Raw genomic sequence first — 21908 nt, forward strand, 5'->3', positions numbered from 1 at the left:
AGTGGCCATGCTGTGGGAAAGAGGGAGACCTCCAAAAAATTTCACAATGGAAAGATGACATTATGTATTGTAATGACATGGAGAATGGATGGGGATCGATGAATAGGCAACAGTGCAGCGATACTGGCATGTGGGATGCGTACGCACATTATTTTCTCCAACAAACTGCCACTGAAGACATAGGGGCATCAGCAGATGGCACTGAGTCGGGGAATTAAACTTTGAAACTGAGAACCAACCAGCTGTCACAAGGACAAATAAGTCTATGCAAGCTATATTCATAGAACTGATGGATAATGTTGGATACGGTGTGTCGGGGGGGGGGGCAGGGAGGGTTGTGGTTTGTGAGCACAATGTGCTGGTTGTATGTTCTTTAAGAAAACGAATAAAAACTAATTTGAAATAAACAGGGTTGGTTGATTATGTGATAATTTGAGGAGTGTCACTGCATAACTAACAGGGTCTACTGCACTTGTATTACAGAAATTAATCTAAAAGTAACTAATGGGTGTTACTCCCCATGAATAGGTGTGGTCTATAATGTGTATACGGTCTGACTTAGAATTACGGTCAGGTATTCTGAAGACGGTGTTTGGCTTTGCTCTGTGTACCTTCAAGCATTGTGGTGGGTCTTTATAAATGTGTTTGCCTTTATAACCAGTACTTACCCCAACACTTAACTTAGCTTACTTATATTTTTAATAAACCTTTATTTTTCATAATACTTCTGGTTGTGTTTCAATTGAATCTGTGTTGTACTACAGGTTCAGTGTACTTTCTTACAGCCCTCTCTCCCTAAAATAAGCCTGTGTGCTCTGTCTATGCTACAATATCCAAGAGTGGAGTTGTGTACTGTCTAAGTTGGATGGTTTTGCTAAGCCCTTAGCTGGACTTGAGAGAAACTGTCCTAACCTCGACACTGCTCGGCCCAAAGAAAGTATTTACTGAAGCAAGCTGACTTGGATATATCAAATATGAGGAATACGTGGGAGAAAATCCAATCGAAAGAGTTACCTACTGATTGCATGAACTACATTTGTTGGAATTTGATTGGCTAATGGGGAAACAGGATTGGGACTTGGCCTTTTATAAGCAAGTTGTTTCAGCCAGTAGAGGCTCTTCTGAAGTTCACTCAAGGCTGTGACACTCTGATCCACAAAGGCGTACGGCCTGGAGGACACTGCTGACCCACAAGATTGTGACCTGCCTGGGTAATGCTAGCAGAAACATTGACTAGAGAGACTGATTCTAGTCTTTGGGCCAACAAATTGGCATGTTTGCCAAATTTCCAAATGCTGATTTTTATAATGTTTCCCTACTTTGGCGACTGAACTACATTACAAAGCTGAACTGCCTTGGAAATGAGCAGCAAACTGATTTCAGATGCCTTCCCCCCGAGACTGTAAACTACGTATGGGGTTAAGGTTGCCAGTTTTCCAAATGCACATTTTTGTACTTGGTATTTTGGGGGCTGAAAGAAGCAATTGTTCAACATAAATGTTTGATCCATGACTGTAGATCACTTTTAGGTTGTTCTTAGTTAAGTCCATCAAAGTCATGGATTGTTTTTCCGTTTTTAACCCTTTCAACCTAAGGGGTTATCCAGACTTGTCCTCTGGCTTGCCAATCCTCATTGTGAGTTTATTTTTTTTTTATTGTATTTTTTTTCTTTAACTGACCCACAATGGCTTCATACACATTGGTGATTGGTAGCTAACGTGAATATTGCTGTAGGAAACTGAGTATTTACTCAACTAATATTAGGAACTATATATTGTTTGGTTATTCAATTTTTAATTCTCATATACGTAAATGCCAACAGAGTGAAAAAAACTATACTCTATTGCAAGCACAAACACTTGTTGATTTAGTGATGAAACTGTAGGGAATATCTTGATGGCATCTAACCTTTATTATACACACAAGGGTAATGAGAACTGATAAATGGATTAACCCAAAATATTAAGCCTGTCGGGTGTTCAGGGGTTGAGGTTTCTCTTGTACTAAAGTGCAGGGACACAACTTGAGACTTGATTCGGGTACAGCACTATTCTGTCGCAAAACCTACCACAGCTCAAGGGGCATTTAGACTACCCTTTGGGTGGAGGTTGGGCTTTGGCATGCAGGATATGGTGTAAATCATTACACTGGGTTATGACGCAGGAGTTGATCTGATGTCCGTGAATGGCGGATTAGAAAGTGGCAGATTGTGGTTAGTCAGCCACCACTGTACTCCAACCTTTATCAGTGGAAACTAAAGTAGAGTTGGGATTAGATGCCCCCCTTAGCACTTGTTCATCCATGTCTAAGGAGGCGTTGCCACCTCTACCTTTCATATTGGAAGACGTCCCAGGGGGAAATGCATTGGTAACAGTCGATGTCAAATTGTTACTCTAATATCTGTCATGATAAAGCACACATAGTGATCATTGGACACCTTACAGTGGAAACTTTTCAAGTGTATGCTTCAAGCAGACTTTGTTCCGCCCAGTGGTTAAGGACGCATGTGCAGCATTCTTCCCATGAGAAAATGGATCTTTGCCCATGGGAAGAATGCTGGGGTCATTGCAATGTACAGGTTCATTAAGCAACCACTCGGGTTGATTCTTCTACCTTTTCATAGCACAATTGTAGGAATGGGTTTACTCGCACCACATGTCTAGTCAATCCCTATCCCACAATGCTACAAGGGGTGGGGTCCTTGAAATAGACATTTGAGCAGTCCCAGTTGTGTTTTGCATCTTCAAAAATCAATTTCTTAATCCTGGTCAGAGTAACTGTGTTCTCATAACATGTTTATAGTTTGAACAGGATATCATGGTTGACTTGTTGATGAAAATGAAATAAACTCGTCCAGTCAACCTGCCATGCCCTACACAGTGCCACGTCGGAGGTTTTCACCTCCCTATTAGTAATTGATTTTGAAATTAGCAAATGAGCAGTGGTTCAGGGCCTTAAACTTTATGCCTAGCTCAAAGTTGCATTGTTGGGCTTTCTCTGGACAAGATGTTCAGACTTGACAAATATGTTCCCTTAAGAGTCAGTTGCATAATTCTCCAACTTCTGCATGGGGGAAATTAAGAGTTCCCGCTCTGAGACCAAGAGAAACATTGGCATGTGTGATGATCAAGTGTGAATAGGCATACTTCCATATATGGAATCCAGAGAATATATGGAGATTGAACTATATGGGCTCACCCAACATCATCCTGAAGGTCCAACAACTGAATCAAACCTGTTCTGGTGGCATCTATCGATTTGATTGCCCACGCATAGAGGCAATGCAGGCTTTGCTTAGCACACAATCAACTTGTATGACGGTGGGACTGCTTGTGTACTTGTATATATGAATATGTGCATCTGCCTGAGTAATTTTTTCACTGGGTGCTGCATGACTGATTTTCACACAGCGCCAGCAGAACACTGAAATCGGACACATGCACTCAAACACATTCACTGCATTCCCACAAGCAGTTGCACACCCACATTGCCTCTCTAGATCATACACATCACACCCACCAGACAACTTACACGGACGCACACATTCAGGGCCTGATTGCAAGTTCCATGTTAAATTAGAGCAGTTTCTTTTAAACACAGACACTTTTCATATTTTAACCAGAACTCAAAATCCGTCCCTCAGATACATATTCACAGCATTCACCCAAGGAGTCATGCACCCATACAGCCACTCTCTCATACACACGGCACTCGCCAGAACACTTCATTCTCTCACACACTCTCACACACTCACACACTCTCACACTTGGGCAACTCTCGACACACATATTGTGCATGTTTGTTTTATTTTAAAAAAAAGTACCTGAGCAGGACTCGGCAGTGATCTCTTTGGGCTTTCTCCCTCTTACTCCCATGTCATCACGTTGTTAGAAGAGGGTCAGGGGGTCAGGAGAACCCCTTCACCCCTCCTTCTGCCTATTCCTTTATCCAGCAGAGGGCAGGGTAGGCACTCTGACTCTGGCCTCAGACAAAGGCAGGAAAGAAGAGCAATTCAGAATGGCTCCAGGGCTGGATTAACTGGTACCCCAAAGCCATTTTGAAGGGTGTGACCTCACCTGGAGTCTCCTTGATGCCTTTCACAAAGCTAAACCTGAGTGAAGGCTCTCATATTGGGACCCTTTGTCGGCGTTGGAGGTGGCCATGTTAGGCAGTACGGCTTGAAGTTTTTTTGTGTAGGGTGCTTTACTCTGATCTTCACGGTGGAGGATCAGAGTGGAGCAGTCATGGCAGCGAGGACCGCAGCTACGCCTACTTTGCATTTTGCCATACCTGCGGGGTAAGCATAATCATGCTGGTTGTGCCTTTTTCTGGTGCATAATAGTGACCTGGTTTCTGGTGCTGAGCAAGCACAGCGATTTGCCACTTTCTTCTTTTTAAGTCATGACAGTGACGAGGGCGCATTCTGTGTCCGGTATGAACAAAGGTGTACAGACCTGACCACCGAAGGGGAAACCGGCCCCACCCAAGGGCTGGGTCCCTTTAGCACCCTCTCCATTACCACGAGTAGGGAGGAATTCCTTCAATTGACGTCACTACTTAGGAACAGCACCCGTTTATCGTATGTCAGCTCTTAGTGCCAAACGCAGATTAAAACTCCAGCAAGAACAGCTTAGCAATGAGCTTCAGAAGGACCTCACTGTCGAATACAATGCTGTTGACCATCTGACACCTAATTCTATGCCCCCGCAGTCAAGGACAGCTAACTCCCAAGTCAACAAAGGAGGGATAAATTGGTGGGATGAGAAGAATGAAGTGGATTACTCTGAGGGACACATACTGAAGAGAGGCCATCCGGTGCTAACTCAGCCGAAGACAAAGTGGGAAATCGGCTTGGACAAAATGCAGTGGCAATTATGGATAAGGGGACGGTAGACCCCAAGAATTCAGAGCCTTGCTGACTTCTCCAAGACCAGTTATTACAGTACCTTGTGGCTTGCTCGAAATATTAGGGATTTTCAAAGATGGGTGGCACTTGTAGGTTCCAACACGCTCACCTCATCCATGCCGAACTCGAAGCTCAATCACTTTGAAATTGAGAGACTGGAACATTTCTCACAAACTTCTCCTTCCAAGAATGGCCATCACAGATTGCATAGCGTCTCGTGATACAGGTGGGTCCTCGCAGGTGAAGTTACTCCCGTTTCAGGTAGGGGGGACAATGTATCTTGAAGTTACCACGTCACCAGCAAGTCACCTTCCTTGGTCGCCCTTCCCCCCCCCTGCAAGGATATTTGATATAGAAAATCCAAAATGGCTACTATTGTGGACCTGAGCCTAGGGAGCTTTGTCCTGGATCCCAGGAATTTATAATCACTAATGTTGCCAAGCCAATACGAATGCAGGGAGGCCCTAAAAAACATTTTGGCCTGGCTTAGTTCCATTCTGGGTCCAAATCGTGTAAGAATGCAAGACTTAAAAATCCTCCACAGAACGCAAATTGATAAGTGGTGTCCTACTGACAATACCGATTGCATCATCGTGGGATGTGTCCAGCAGCTTTGTACTTGAATAGAACTTTAATTATCACAGCACACATGCTCCTCCACAAACCTTAGAATTGTATTGAATTAACCAGCTAATTGTTGTAGTTTCTCATAACCATTTTCTTTCACCCTAGCTTTGTTGTTCATTTGACCGGTTTCTGCAACTTCAGGCCCTACTCGATCTTTCTCATTGCTTGATTAAGTTTTGTTTGAGGTCTGTGTTTAGTCTCTTGTGTTGGTTGTATGATATGTTACCGGTATGATTAGTTTTGCACCCTGATGCCTGTGGGCTTTCAGCGCTATATAAGCATACAAATAAAAAATAAATGAGGCATGGGCGTTTTATGCTCTGGCCTTCTCCTGTGTAAAGTAGTGTACGGGGCACCACCTGTCTTTGCATTTTGCATTTGCAAAGAATTTAAATGTTTTAGTCTTTGCAAATAAATTAGTATTATGGAGAGGGTTAAAAATCATTTGCTCCATAACGCAAATGCTGATTTTATTTCTTTAAAAATAAAATTGTTTTTTTTTCTTCATTTATTGAATGTATTTGGTTTTTTTCCTTTGCTTATCTGGGTTTCTTTACACTACCTGAGAGTTGCTGGAGACATGAGGGAAAAGTAACGGGAGGAGGTGATCCCAGGAGGAGAGCATAACATCAGAAGAAGCGCAGAGGAGAGCAGTTCCAGCTGGCAAGGTCAACCCAAGACCAGAAGGTGGGAGGTGGAGCAAAGAGCACCAGAGGAATGGTCTCGTGACCACATTTGGGAAGCTTTGTAGAGGGAGGGAGAGGGACCAGCACAGTTAGTAAGTGGGGTTCAACAACCTCTGGCTCCACCTCACCCAGGCAGATGGCCTCTATAATGACAGTTGGCTGAAGAGACGAGAGTTCCTCTGGGGAGTATCTGCAGAATCTGTGCTGGGACAGGATTTGGGAATGCCTAGAAAACCTGCAATGCCCTGGGAGATGAGATGAAGAAACCAGTCTCTCACACACTGGATGAGATTAATTTGGTGGTTGTTTGCCCTGTTTGTCTAGCTTTTTTGTAAACATACCCTGTAATCATGCAGAGTATGATTGTTTGTGCATCCTATGTGGGCCTTGTGATTGTGCCCTTGCAGGGAGAAGGCATTGGGACCCAGACTGCTTTCTGGTCCAATTACTTTCATTTCATTCTTTCTGTCCCTTGCTTGTCCCCAGGGTTATTTGGATGCAAGGTCCTGGAAGGGATGATTACCATAATTCCCATGGCTGGCACTGACCCACTACCAACAACAAAATACATAACAATGGTGTACTGTCGGGAGAGCGGGACAAGTGTGTGGGAAGGGAAGTGATGCGGGAAGTGGAGTGCATGTATGCAGGAGATGGAGTAAAGAGGTTGAGAGCAGAGCTCCGTCTTGGCCTTATTTACGCGCATTGAAGTGACCTGCTACCGGTTGAAGGGATTGCCGACCCAACACTGGCGACGAGATAAAGCCCACGCGTGCGGCTGTGGCCACCCTACCCACATGTCGGGGGAACGCAATCTTTGGAAGAACACCGCGGAGGGCAGCGCTCAGCCCAGGGGCGGTGACTCAGAGCCCAGGGCTGCGGCGGCGAGTGCCGAGTTTGGTTGGGCCTGAGGGAGAGGCACAGTGGCAGCAGTACTCGTTCCTCGAAGAGGCAGCTGCAAACCACTCCTACAGTCGGACCACAAGGAGTCTCGGACTGGGGGAGTGCTCCAGTGACCCAGGGAGGCTAGGGATATCAGGAGCGGTGCTCATGTCTATCTAGGGGGCCGCGCCCTGCATGTGACACTCCACACTATTAAGGCACATCCAACCAGCACAGATGGGAGGGAGCCCAAGGAGCATCCCACATGTCAGTCCAGGACATCCCAGATACGGTTCCAGTGGCTCCTCAACCGCAGGGCCATCAGAGGGTGTCTGACTCCCTGGCAGTGCAGTTGCCAGGCACATTTAATGTCACGGATACCAGCAACAGGGGACCCAGATGGGTCCGGGACTTTGATTAATATGTACGGGCAATTGGCCCAGTGGAAGATGCATGTCAACTATGCTTGTTGAAGCTGGCAGCAGGCCCACCCAGCCACAAGATATAATTGAGTTCCCTGCTGACTCCACCATGATCCAGGGTTTCAAGACTGCTCTAGCCACATTTTACACCCTATACCAACATTGACTACGAAAGGCATTTGTTCCACACCACGAAGCAAGCAACAAGGGAGACGATAGATGCCTTCGTAATGAGACTATGCAGTAAAATGAAACATTCCTACTTTGCAAACTATTCCAACACCGAGGCACTACAGTCGCAGATCATTGCAGGTTGAGTCCCAACAATCAGGAGAAAATTGTTACAAAAGGAACAAACATTGGAAGATATTCTCATGCTGGCAAGGGCAGAAATGGCGATTAACTCGCTAGTGGAATCATTTGGAAACTGAAAGGGACAAGTGCCACAACCGGAAAGTGTGCACAAGCTAGCGGGAGCCTCCAGAGCAGCGGGTGAACCTTTCCGCTATAGATGCGGTTTTGAGTACCCAAATGAGGGGACATGCCCAACGATTGGACCACGTTGCTCAGACTGTGGAGAAGAAAATCATTTTAAGTCTGTATGCCACCTGGCAAGAGGGCTTGGGTGAGAAAACTACAAGGGCACGACCAGCAGGCTGCGCAGGAGGCCTACCACCATGGTAACCAAAACCTCACGTGGCTGTACAATCCTTTCAGCGGGGAAAGGAACAGGAGAGGAGAGATAAGAGAAAGGAAGGAAGAGAGGTCGGGATAGAAAGCAGACCATAACGGACGAGCACGACACGACAGGATCGCCATTCAAGATGCCATATCAGTTACCTAGCCGAACAATCCCCAACGGATACACACCCTCCAGAAGGGGAGCAAAGAAGGAAAGGCCATCTCTACATGCTAGGAAATCAAAATGCGACCAAACACAGCCCCACCTTAGGATGCAACTAAATGAGACACAAACTGAATTTCTCATACACAGGTGCCACTGGCAATGTCCTTAGCGAACAGCTATACCAGTCATTAACACAAGTACCATACCTACACCCAGTGGAAGTGGATATCTATCCATAGGGCTCAAACTACCCTGAAATGCTTGGGACAATTTGAGGCACGCTGTCGATACAAAACGCAGACAATGAGTATACCAATACATGTGATCTCTACTCCTACAGAGTCTGGGTGCATCATTTGCTTCGAGACAGTGATCAAAATGGAACTCCTTCATGTCCTTTATAAACTCATGGTCCACAAATAGATGGATACCGTGGAGAGAATAGAACAGCTCTACCCAGCCTTATTCAAGGGAAATGGAAAGCTCCAGAATCACACTTTACATTGACCCAGATGTACGGGCAGTGGGTCAACATTATAGGGGAACCCCAGTGAATAGCCAATGTCGGGGGGAGGAGTTGCATAAGCTGTTACGCCAGGACATCATAGAGCCGGCATCGGGCCCACGCCCTGGGTGTCTCCCATCGTGCCTGTCCCAATGAAAGGGTCAGAGGCCATCCAGCTATGTGTGGACATTAGGAGACCAAACAAAGCAATCAAACGGGAGTGGCATTTGGCTCCACGTTTGACATGGTTCATCTTCTCAAAGGAGCCAAAGTATTTTCTAAGCTGGACATGAATAAAGGGTACCATCAGCTGGTTCTAAGCCCCGAGAGCAGGTACATTACCACCTTTATAACCATCTCGGTTTATAAAGGTACAAAAGACTAAGCTTTGGCTTTTTTTCAGTGGCTGAAATCTTCCAAGCTGAAATACACAGCCATTTAAACACATTTCGAACTGTTAATTACAGCAACAACCTTTTAGTCTTTGGCACAACAGACAGAAAATCACGACGACAGGTAGGCCTGGGAGCCATACTTGCACAGAAAAGCCGTGATGACTCAGGACAGGCGCATCTTCTCATATGCAAGCAGAAGCTTGTCAAAAACTGAACAAGCCTACTCCCACGTGGAAAGGGAAAGCCTGGCAGTTGTGTGGGCCTGCGAACATTTCCATCTGTTCCTCTGTGGCAAGCCTTTCACAATCATAACAGACCACCAGGCATTGCTTGTGGGTTACCATATAGGAACAGCAAAGATGCCACCATGCATTGCACGGTGGGGTCTGCAGCTTCAAGACTGCATTTAACATAATTAACAGACCAGGGAAGGAGGCAGACCCGGCTGACTATCACGTCACCCCATGCAGGAGCATGCGCCAGAACCGTCGGTGGCAGATAGTACATTAGATATCTCATCCAGCAGATGTCCCACAAGGCGCATAGATCCCCTGCAGCTGGCAAAAGAGGCGGAGAGTGACATTGCATTCCAGATAATTATGGACGGACTGAAGACTGCTAAATGGCAAACACCTAAGGAAAGGAGTAAGGGGGAGTCGACGGACGAGAAGAGACGTGGACTGTCTACTGTTGGTCAAGGAAGAGCTAGCCATGTCGGAGGATAATCTACTCCTCAAAGGAAACAAGATGGTCATACCAAGTCAGCTCAGCTAGACCTGGCACATGAGGGACAAAAAGAATGCTGCGCCAGAAGGTATGGTTTCCGAAGCTAGATGGAATGGTGGAAGACTTACTATGAGACTGTCCTACATGCTGCCTAATCACCCCTACCAGACATCCTGAACCACTGAACATGTCACCACTACCAGGAGGAGTGTGGGAGGAGGTTGCCGTAGACGTCTTTGGGCCGATTGAAAGGGGGGAAATGCGTATTGGCAGTAATGGACCAATACTCCAGATATCCCGAGGCACAAGTGGTCTGATCCACGGCGGCCCACCATGTCATCCCCGTGTTAGACAGAATCTTCACTGCTTATGGCATTCACCAGCAGGTGAAGTCCGACAATGGACCACCTGTCACAAGTCAAGACTTCTGGGCTTTTGCGAAGTACATGGGCTTCAAACACAGGAAGGAGACACAGACACAGGAGACACAAACACTGTTGTGGCCCCAGGCAAATGGCCTTCTTAGGCAAGATTGTATGCAGTACCCTTTGGGTGCATTACATCGACCCTGACCACCTGGCAATAGGAACACAACTTTTGTTACAAGTCTGTACTACACAGGTTGGTAGCGTGTTGAGCAGCTAGGCCCCCTCAAGGGGGGCCCATGTGAGCTGTAGGGGAGTTTCATAAAGATTCACAGTGGCAAGTATTCAAACTCTTACAAACAAGGTGTCTTGATTAAACAATTATTAATTTGTCAGTTTGAGTAAGCCTTCAGAAGGGGCAATATAATAGTAACCCACAAATGCTCTCAAATACACACTTAGTTTCTCTAAATCCACAAATACCCATTTGCGATGGCAGACATTTCCTACACCCTCAGGTGACTTAAATAATGACATTAATATATCACTGTTGCATTTAGAGCAATACTTAGGAGTATGTCCAAGAAAAAGATTATTAGGAGAAAACAAGAGATCTCACAAATATTATGAAGCTTTTGGTAACCCCTAATGCAAAGTAAGTTAACCCCTTCCTGGAAGGAAGACAGTCAGAGGGAAAAAGTTATTCAGGGAGCCAGGCCAGGCCAAAGTGAATAGGACAAAAGTCTGTGAGCTGAAGGAATTCTTGCAGGTAGGTGAGTCTTGATCAATGTTTTAGAAGTCTTTGTAGAAAAGAAGAAATCAAAGTAGGGCCACAAGCTGATTAGACTTGGGAGGTAAAGAAGCTGTTAGCAACTCTACAGAAGCAACAAAGACAGGTCTCCACTGAGAACAAGTCAGGTTACCCAACAAGAGGTACGTTCTTAGGCTTTACAGTAACTTTGGTTAGAAGAAACTGTTCCAGCTGGTCCTGTTACTTGCAGCTCTACAGATCGGGTGTTCCAGAGCCTCGGTCATGGGGACAAGAGGGAGGACGTCTGGAAGACTCCTGCACTGCAACAGGATGGTCGGCGACAGAAAAGGACCAACTTCTATTCAGTGGCACTGTGCGGTTTCAGCTCCTCGCGTCTCGGCAAATAGCACCACCACAGACTCTTGGCTGTTGAGATGGGCTTTCTTTGCATTTTGGGTCCAGCACTCTGTTGCAGTGACTTGGGCTCGGTCAGTCCTGGAGCTCTTGGCCAACTTTAAAGCAACAAGCACAATCTGGTGTTCATCTCCCTGGCTCTTCGGATTCCAGCAGCAAGAGGATGTCCAGATGGTTTACTTTGGAGTTGATTGGTCCCACCAACTCAAGGGGAGAAGTCGTCATTGCAGGGCTTCTCTAGTCGAGGCAAATTCAGAGCTTCAGCACAGCAGCATGGCTTCACCGGCCAAGCCAACGGTCCAGGAGGTGCAGCAGGCTTCTCTTCCAAGTTCTTCTTCGGATTCCTTCGTCCAATGGTCGAATCTGCCTTCCAAGCCAAAAAGCCTTGCTTTTTATGCAGGTTTCTCCCATTCATTCCAGCCCAGCTGTCAGTCAGCCAGCATGGTGGCTGTCCTTGTCGGACAGCCAGCCGGCCAATCGCCTAAGAGTGCATTTCTGTCTCCTAGAAGCACAGAGTTTCGGGCACCACCCTCACTTCCGTCTCTGGCGAGACACCCTGGAGCCAGAGGTCGGCTTCACACATGAATCCCGCCAAAGGCAAAGCGAACAAAGGAACTAAACCTGGTTTGGCGCGCAGACTAAATCTCAAGAAGGACCTTTCCACAAAGAAATGGCGAAACAAGAAGTCTGGGGCCTTTTTGACAAAAATGGCACCCTTGGGTGCTTTACGGCAGCTGCAAACGCAGCCCGTGGTAAATGCACACCATGGTAGTTAAAAGTAAACCACTGCCACCAGCCATTCAGTGAGGAAAGGGGAACATAAAAAATGTTACATGAGAAACTAGATAAAGAGGATATTAAGTAACCCCGCCAGCACCCTATTGTAAGATAGTGTGTGATGGGTCTAGAAAGTTGCAATTTATGTAGTCAATTTCACTTTACTGCTCTAGGAAACAGTTTATCCCAGAGAAAGTATGTAAACCTTTGGAAAATCTGGTAGACTTCCATGTGTCACTGCACTGTAGGTGCTATGTGACACAATGGAAAAGATGATGCCCATGGAGTTTGTCAGGCTCCATAACCAAAACAAAGTTCAAAAATCACATTAAAATACAGTGGGGGAAAAGGGTCATTCTCAGGTTAAAAAAAAGCAAGGCCTCAAAATCCAGCAAAGTTGCTGGGGGTCTCTAAGGTGGAGGGAATAGCACATTTCTGAGAATTCTCCCTAACTGGGCAGGAGGGGAGGGGGAGAGGGGATGTGTGGGGGGCTTGGGTGGGGCAAAAATTGTACAGTAAATCGTGATGGTCATCCATGTGCAGCCTAAGCAGCCATGGTATGTGGTATTAATTTCTTAGTTTGGCTTGACGTTTTTTTTAACTGGACATATCTGATAAAGCAATTACCTTGCTAGACTGGCATTTGGGTGCTGCCAGTCTAGCTGTTTCTTACTGTGGCATTGAATATTCTTCTGGGCATCTAATAAAACAACCATAATGTGTTATTGCTTCGACTAGCATTTTGGTGCAACCAGTCTAGCTAAGTATGGCCAAATGTGGATTGGCATACTTTACTGTTACGTGTCTAGACTGGTCTATATTGTGCAGCCAGTTGGACAGGTTTTCATTGTGGCATGGCATTTTTAATGGCAAAGCATTACATTAATTGAAACATTAATGTTCCTTTGCACTGTTGGTGACTTGCATGTATTGGATTTTTGGAATGGTGGTACCCTACAAAACAATTGCAAACTCTTGCAGAAAGTGTGCTGTAAAATGCATTAAAACACATGCCTTTCTCCTAGTGCAGTGTGCGGTGTACCTCTGTAGCAGCACGCTATTGCGTAAGCATGGTAATCTAGGCCGGCCCCGAGTGTGGCACAACCTGTGATTTGTTCTTGAGCTGGGGGGGGGTTTGGGAGGTGGGCATCCCAGCATAGCTTGCAGGGGGCCGCTAATTTTGTGCTACGCCACTGTACCGCAGTGGAGGCATTGATTCAGCTCTGAACTTTAGGAAACTGCAGCTTGTTCTACCAGAGTACCTCCTGCGAAATGTCAGCATTCCAGCATTAACAGGACCTGAGATAGAAAGCCGACTGAGTGCGGCATCGTTGTATCTGCCTGTTGCTGTGCGTCGGTGACTGAAGACACGCGCCTAAACGCTCAGAATACAACCAGCTAGGGAAGAAAGGCCCAAGTAGATCTTGTAAGTATAAAAAGCTTTAATCTCACACACAGATGAGACCAACAGCAAACAACTGATGCTAAGAACGTTCTGCCAAAAAGATACAAGCAGAAACTTTTAAAGGTACACAGCATCATGACATAACATGCAGTAAAAACCTGCGCGGCTGAATGAATGGACCCTATACACATACCACCTTTATCCCTAAGGGATGCCAGTCTATTGGTACCAGTCCATCCGTCTTCCATCATGTGGGTGCTGCGGGCTCATCTTCTTACATCGAAGTTCAGAAAACAAACTATACTCCTACTATAGAGCATGTTGTAATACTCCTACTGTGCACTTGGCAGGCCTTAAGACCCACACAAAGGAGGTTTAGGGCCACTCTAACCTTCATACTCATTTCACCCACTCCCTTCCACGCCATCCGGCTCCAAGGTCTCACCCTCATTTTAAGCTATAATGTATCCCTCCCAACACCTCACAGTACAAATCGCATGATTGTCGCTTCAATGATAGGCCCTGTCCGTCCTCTTCAAACATTTCAGGACTTATTAATTTGGGGTTGGTGGTCCAAGGGCACCTGGCACCATGGAATTCAGGGGTTTAGGGTTTAGTCATTTATATGGGCTATAACTTGTGGTCACCCAGGAATAAACCAAAACCTGCTTTGGCCAATGTGCACACCAGGCGCCACTCTCTGATCGCGGCCTTGTAGGGCACATTCCTCTCTGGTAAAAATCACATCTTTGCAACACTGTTGGAACAATGAATAAACATTGTGGTGGGTGGGGGTGTTAACTGTCCTCATGGGAGCTTGGGCATGACAGGAGTTTTGTGGTCTCGTGCATTTAGGCCTAGTGCATGCAATGCAGCATTTACTGTGCAGGCCTTCCCTTCTACCTATGATTACTAATATCTACGCAAAATAGCGATGCTGATTGCGGCCTGGGCTGCATCATGTAGTTGGACCATATTTGGTTATATCAAAATGGGGTCCTGTTTAACGGGAAGGCATCCCTCTGACTGTTCCCCTTACCCCAGGCCCATCAGTGCTTCGAATGCATCCCTCATTTTAAAGCACCTGGGGGGAAGGAGGGAGGGGCGGTCCCCTCCCAACATAACTTTAATCAAAACTGACTTTCCTGCATTTGGTCGAGTGCACTGAGGAGCTCTGCAGTGGTGTTTCTCATTGTTCATCCAGAAGCGGTTGCACCAAGCTATCCCCGACCAGAACTTCGTCCTGCACTCGCAGCTTCTGGGCTTCTTGGACCCGAATCAGCAGTGGGAAAACCGAGCTCCGATGACCTGCCAAGTGCTTAGTCGTCTAGACTATTGTAACTCCCTTTACTTATCTCAAACAAAGGGACTCATTCAGTTGCTTCAACAGTTACAGAATATGGCTGCCTGGGTCGCCACCAGATCCCCATATGGTGCTCGCATATCTCTGGTTTTGCGGTCGTTGCACTAGCTACCAGTTGCCCAAGGCATTGTCTTTAAAACTTTGTCTGGTTCATCGTGCTTTGCACACCCAAGGGGCTGAATATCTGTGTGCTAAGTTTACACAGTACCTCCCGATGCGTTCTCTGCATACAACAGTGTGCCTTGGAGTTTATATAAAACCTATATTTATTTCATATATACACTAAGTGTATCAGTGTTCCCTCCTTAAGCCAAGCCTGGCTGCTCACAATTCTACCAAACCCTTGTGTGTGGTTCAGGCTAAACCAAGTAGTATAACCCTGTTCACCCGAGGTGGGACTTTCCTAAGTGCTGTCTCAGTCAGTACTTTTGTAAAACAACCTAATACCTACAGAGGCACCATTCTGGTGAGAAACATTGTGGCTCCTTTGACTTTTGAGCACAAGGCCCCATTCTTATTAGTTTCTGGACTGTTTAAGTTAGGTTATTGACTTGTGATCTGGTACCATCGTTTTTGCAGCTATCTACTTATCTGCTTTGCTGCAGATGTTATTTGATGGATTTATGAAACAATGGTGAATGTATATAATTGTTTCATAGTGTATTCTGCGATACCTGTTCGATTCATTTTTCAGTGTGTTCAGAATGCCTATAATAAATAACTGTTTATACTTGCTGTCTAATATTTGTGCCATACTGTGTGGACTCATTGAGGATCCCTCACTACTCATTCTCTCCTGAGAAGAAGCCTTGACTGCTCATCCAAGTACTTTGATTGGGTTTTGGCAACCCTCAGAGTTGCCCCTTCACTATAACTAGTGTGGCCTCCTAACTTCTGTCAGATTCTATTAATCCAGCTCAACAATTGCAACTCCCTACTCCTCCCCCGCTCACACATGCATTCAAAGGAACCTCTCCTGCATCCCAATCCAACCACGCTCCTATCCCACCTGATCCACTTACTGTGTTTTAGAAACAGTGCTTTTGTAGCTTTCATGACTGTTACCATTATTCTCTGGGGCTGCAGGAAGTGCCGAGCATGTGTTTGGTAAACTTTCTTATCCCCTGCCTGAGGAATGGAAAGCGATTGGCAAGCAAGCAATTGGACATCTTTCCTCTGGGTGAAAAATGTTAACACTTCTGGTGGGGTTTCTGAGTGAAGTAGCTAGGACACTCCATTGGCATAGTTGGCAGGGAGCTTAATCTCGTCAACCTTTCACTCCCAACAGCTGAAGTCTTATTGCTTGTCCGTATGCACTTATAAATCCATGCTGCAATTGGTGCTCCTTGTTGGAACACACATTGTTTTTAATGTATTTATTGGTTATCTATAATGCGCCTATACACCAGTATTTCAAAGAGCAAGACGGCTAGGGGATGTGTTTCAGGGGAAACAAAGTAAACCATCTTACTAGGCTGCCCTTCAGATTGCAAGTGCAGTAGCGAGAAGTACTAGGGGAGGGTAGGAGGGGTAGTGCAGGATCAGGGCAGAGGGTCCAGTGAGAAGGGGAGAGTCGGGAAGGAGGTTGGGGGGGGAACAAGCAAAGTGGGAGTAAGGGGACTGGAATGGCTCAAGCCCAGCCAGTCAAGTGCAGGTGGTGAGACCCATATGGGCAAGTGCAAGATGAAGAGGGTGGGGGAGGGTCAGGGGAGACCAAGGACGGGGGTAGACTGGGCAGGGGTGGGGCCTGCTCTGTGTGACTCTGAAAGTCCCAGGCTGCCAGTCAGGGACAGAGGGGAAAAATTAGCAGGGAAGAAGGAAGGTGGTGGTGAAAAGGAAGATCTTGAGTAGCTTCTGGAACTTAAAGATCCGGCTCAAATCTGAGGAGGTGGGTGGGCAGATAGGCCATTCTGGAGCAGGGCACCTGCGGAGGATGGATATCTACCCCCTCCTCACTCTCTAAACGTCTGATCTGCAGAATGTTAGAGCTCAATGACGGGCTCTAGCAGGGAGATATTTTTGGCGGAAGAGTTGGATATAGCAGTGTCCCAAGCCCCAGAAAGCCTTGTGGATGATGCAAAAGGTCTTAAACCTTATCCTTGCAGCAAATGAGGAGCCAGTGGACAGACTTTAGGGCTGGAGAGATGCAGCCCCTGGGCTTGAGGCCATTGATGAGTCTCGCAATTATATTCTGGTTTAGTTGGAGGGGGCAGAGTTGGGCAGATTGAGGAAGAGGCTGTTGCAGTAGTCCAGCTTGGATAGAACCAGACCTCTGGAGACATTGGGACAAGGTGAGGAAAGGGAGAATGCCTCTGAGGTGCTGCTAAAAGTGGACCTTCTTTACAAGGTCCGAGATGTGAGGGGACAAGGAACAGAAGCCCAAGATGACACCAAGGTTTTTTGCTCTACAGGAAGGTGAAGGAGTCCATGGAGGGTGGCCAGAGTGGGAGGAAAAGAGGGAGCAGGGATCCCAATGAGAAGGATCTGTTTTACTGACATGAAGGTAGAGATCATAGGCAGCAGTACACCATGTCTGAATAGTGGGGCATTCGGGAATGAGCGAGGAGGAGGAGGGTAGTTTGAAGGAGAGCTGTCTCATCTGCATAACACTGGAAGTTAGGAGAGCAAGTGGAGATCAGGTAGGCTAGAGGGGCCAAGTAGATATTAAAGAGACAGGGAGACAGGATGGGCTCCTGGGGGACACCACAGGTGGAGAGCGAGATGAAGAGAAAAGGACCGAGTTGGCAAATTAGGCAAAATATAAATTAAAGTCCATTTCCGTGGGCTGAATAGAATGGATATCCTACCAAACCAGTGTTATTTTCTTGTGACCATGTGACCAGGCAACTGGATTTATTTCAGTAAAAGTTTCATTCTCCTGTCTTTTCTTCTCTCCTTGTTAGAGCTAAAACACCAGAACCACCCCCAAATTGTGCGACTGGACGAATGTCCCCTCCTTGGTCTCCCAAAACCAACCCATGGAAACCTGGTAAGTCCGGTTATGAGTGAGCAGGTGCAGTCAATTGAAATAATGCTTTATGGTTGTTTAACATGCATGCATTGTTATAGAGGAAAACGTTTAAAGTGTTCACTGGGTAAAATGTTGGCGGTGGCGTGCCAGTATGTAATGATTGGTCAGGCCTGCACATCATACATGCAGGCCAAGGGCAGTGCCCCCCCCAGCAACGGGAGGGATTATATGAATTTGTGTGTGCGCGCCCCCCTGCAGACCATGGGAAAGATTGAACTATTCAAGGCCCTTGTTTGTATACTCTGCTTTGATCTAGTTAAAACACAATTCAACCCTTTTCCTAGAACATAAAGTAATGAGTCCAAAAAGTAATCTGAGATTTACAACTATACTTTTAGGACGCACATCAAAAGAAACAAATAAGGAAATTGCTTGCAGTCCTTGACAAGGGCAGGCAGTTTGTGTTGTGGTAAAACATGTCTAGTGCTACAAACAAAGTTCCGGGGGTTACTTTGTGCTTCACGTGGTTGTTTTAGAAAAGTAGATTGCTTTAGTGGGTGTGTTGGGGCTTTAAAACCAGTTGCACCTTAAAGTGTGACTCAACATTCAGTCACCAGAATGAATTGCCACAGGCAGAGTAGTTGAATTCACTGCATCATAATGAGCATTAGTAGCTTGATAGCTTTAAAAACGTTATAATAAATGCATGGTAGCATTACCCAACTAAATCATATTCCTATAATGTATGTCTAAATGACGACAAAACCGAATTACTCCACCTTGCCTCTCTCAACAAACTGAACAAATTAGGGACCCTCTTCAAATCATTCAACATCGACGGCAATATCATTAAAGTAGCCAACGATGTGAAAACCTTAGGAATTTACATTGATTCAGCACTCTCACTTACAAGACAAACTAATGCTTTAGCTTTATCTACCGCCTATACTTGCAAACTCATCAGTTTGCCATCCCTACCTGACTACTATTAATTGCATCTCAGTAGCAAGAGCCCTAGTCTTATCCAAACTTGACTATTGTAATGCACTATACTTGGGCACATCCCAACAGAATATAAACTGCAAGTTTTGCAAAAATGTTATTAGATCAGCCTGCAATATTCCAAGACAACAGCATATCACTGCAACCAGACAGAGCATAAACTGGCTAAACATTAAACAAAGAATGGATCTTAAATCTTTCACTCACCCTTAAGTGCCTCAACAACCAGGCACCCATATATCTGCGATACTTTCTCCTGCCACAACGCGACCAACAAGAATCGCGCAATCACACTGCGTTAATATACCACGATGTAACCAACAACGTGTGGGTGGAGCTGGCTTCACAGTACTGGCTGTATATATGCATTGATACTGTATACTATCTTTATGCTACTAAACTGTCCAATATTTAAATGCTACTGTGCATCATCTATGTCAACAAATTACTGTGTGCTCTAACATGCCTGCATAACCTATGCCTTGAACCACTCTTCCCACCCCTTGTAATATAATACCTATATAACTTGTAATACTAAAATATACTCTTGCAACCTGTAACATTGACTGTATATTGACGCATGTGCAACAGCGCCCAGTTCCTCCAGGGCTCGGCCGCGCTTTACAAGTAAATAAATAAAAATAATCGATTGTGTAAAGATCAGTTTGCAATGCTAGACATTTTAAGGATGGTCATGTTTTCTGTTCTGCACAAACAGTAAATGCTATGCAAAGTAACTGCTGAATTTGAAATGTTAAAGGCCTAATAAAACCATAGGTGCAGAAAAATCCCAATTCCTTTTCACACCTTTTCATTTTTCCTTACTTCTGCTACCTAAAAATATGCCAAAATGGAACTCTCAACACATTTGTATTGCATGCAATCTTTTGTATAACACTATGTATCATAAATGCAGGGCTAAATGTGTCCAATTGATGATTGTATTGCATGCAAGTTGTTTAACTGTGCATATTCCACACACAGGGCTTGTGTCCAACTGCAATTTTAATTGGACCCAAAAGCCCAAACTGGTTTATTCCACAATTGATGTAGAACTATAACTCCGCAAACGACATCACATATGGCTATACATATTTGGTCTCCTACTTGTAGTCATTCTTTGTCACATGCAAAAAATGTGATGCATAATACGCATTACTTTTGTAAATAATTATTTGTACTGTGACGCACAATAAATAATTACGTTTGTAATCTGCAACTAAAGATGCTAAATCCCTTGTAACAGATGTCTGATTGGGTCGGAGTTGGCAATGTCGGATATTACTGGGCTTTATTTGTTTTTAGCAACATGGTCTTTCTGCAGAGGCTCCCAATGCATTCTATTCTGGTTGAGGCCTCCAGGTGGGAAAGAGCTTTTAATGTGGATCTGAGCCTTATGCGCATTGTGGCAAGCCAGTAGAAGGATGTGGACCAGTGGAAATGTTTGACTGTAGTTTATATTTAAATTAAACCTCCTCAGACCCTACTACTAAACAGCAGTTCCCTTCCTAACCAAACTATAGTCCAAAATAAAGTCCTCTGTCCAAACCGATCTGTTAAACTGGCCCTACCACTTAACATATCTTACATTTTTGCTGAGTGCCCTGCACTCTTGGTTTTTCACAATGGTATCTTCGTCTGTTCCAAGAATCCATCCTAGATAGGGATCCAATGGCTAGAAGTTTATAAATGTTCCTCTCAAAGCATTTGTCGGTTTATCAAATGTTCTTCAAAATTTCCCAAAGTTCAAAAAAGTTAAACAAAATGACTTCTTTTGGTGTAGGGATATTTCCCTGATTACTTTCTACCAACTTGGTCAATCTCTCCACATTTCAGCCAACTTTAGAGTGCTGTTGTGCTCCCGTTCTATGCTTTTCCGTCTGCTTATTGTGCCCCTGTCTTGTTTGTGGTTCCCTGTCGCAATGTATCACTTGCTTCACTAGGGTTCCTCTGACCACTATCTGCTTCTGGTTCTTAGTTGTCTTGGGGCCCTATGACTCTTCTGGAGGTTTATGCTGATCGGGTTTCTCCGGCTCCTGTTATCTTTGACTTGTCACATTAGATTGTCTCCCCAGTCCCTGTGATCCTTGGATGGGGCTAGTGTAGTCCTTCACTCTTTCTCCAGCATGGGGTCTGGCATGGATTCACATGCTCATGAATATTCCCCATCGTCAGGCTGGGAATCCTCGGTAAAGGAAAAGTCAGTTTTGTTTCTGATATGTCTTTCTTAGTAGTAACCAATCGCTGATCTCTGGGTCATACTGCCCCCAGCCAATGACTGCCCTCTCCCTAAACCCTGCCTCTGGCAGCCATCCTCAGATTTTTACCGCACGTTCAAGTGTTGGGAGTCCTCGTGCTTTAGCTCTCGAGTTTTTGCTGTGTTTCCGCGCTTTTTCAGGAGATTTTCTTTTTTCGGTTTAATCAAGCCTCCAGCTCCACCGTTTCTACTTCCGATAACGGGGACCCATTTCGGAATTCTTCTAGGCCCCTCAAGGGTGAAGTTTTCATCGAGTTTACGCTTCTTGGAGGATTCCAGAAGATCTGCGGCCTATCTCAACGGACATGGCCCAGGACAAGGGAAGCTCGACGCCCGGATCTAAGCTGTTCAGGTGCTGCCCTGGATGAGGATTACAAAATGTTTTCAAGGAGGACGAGCATTCGCAATGTCTCTACTGCCTTCATGAGGACCAGATGCACGTGGAGAAGGACTGTGCGTTCTGCAAGAACCTTTCGGAACAGACCAAACAAGATCGTCGTTCCCGCCTCGCCGCCTGGCTGGAGAAGGGCACAGCAGTTGAGAAGGCGAAGAAAATGTCTGAGCGGGCTTCTAAGTCCTGTGAGGGTGCCCCGGCAACGGGGGCCCA

The 21908-nt window shown here is 45.6% G+C and overlaps 1 protein-coding gene across 5 annotated transcripts in view; it reads left to right on the forward strand.

The window, feature by feature from the left end:
* LOC138582170 (protein D7-like) overlaps positions 1–21908 on the forward strand; it is a 1409716-nt gene that overhangs the window by 678169 nt on the left and 709639 nt on the right. For all 5 annotated transcript variants that reach the window (XM_069653210.1, XM_069653214.1, XM_069653212.1 and 2 more), the window contains one exon: positions 17975–18060. In XM_069653210.1, the coding sequence (XP_069509311.1) occupies positions 17975–18060 (86 nt within the window). The remainder of the gene's footprint in view (positions 1–17974; positions 18061–21908) is intronic.

This window comes from Ambystoma mexicanum, chromosome 3q, assembly GCF_040938575.1.
Source record: "Ambystoma mexicanum isolate Mex_15411 chromosome 3q, UKY_AmexF1_1, whole genome shotgun sequence".
Taxonomy (NCBI): domain Eukaryota; kingdom Metazoa; phylum Chordata; class Amphibia; order Caudata; family Ambystomatidae; genus Ambystoma; species Ambystoma mexicanum.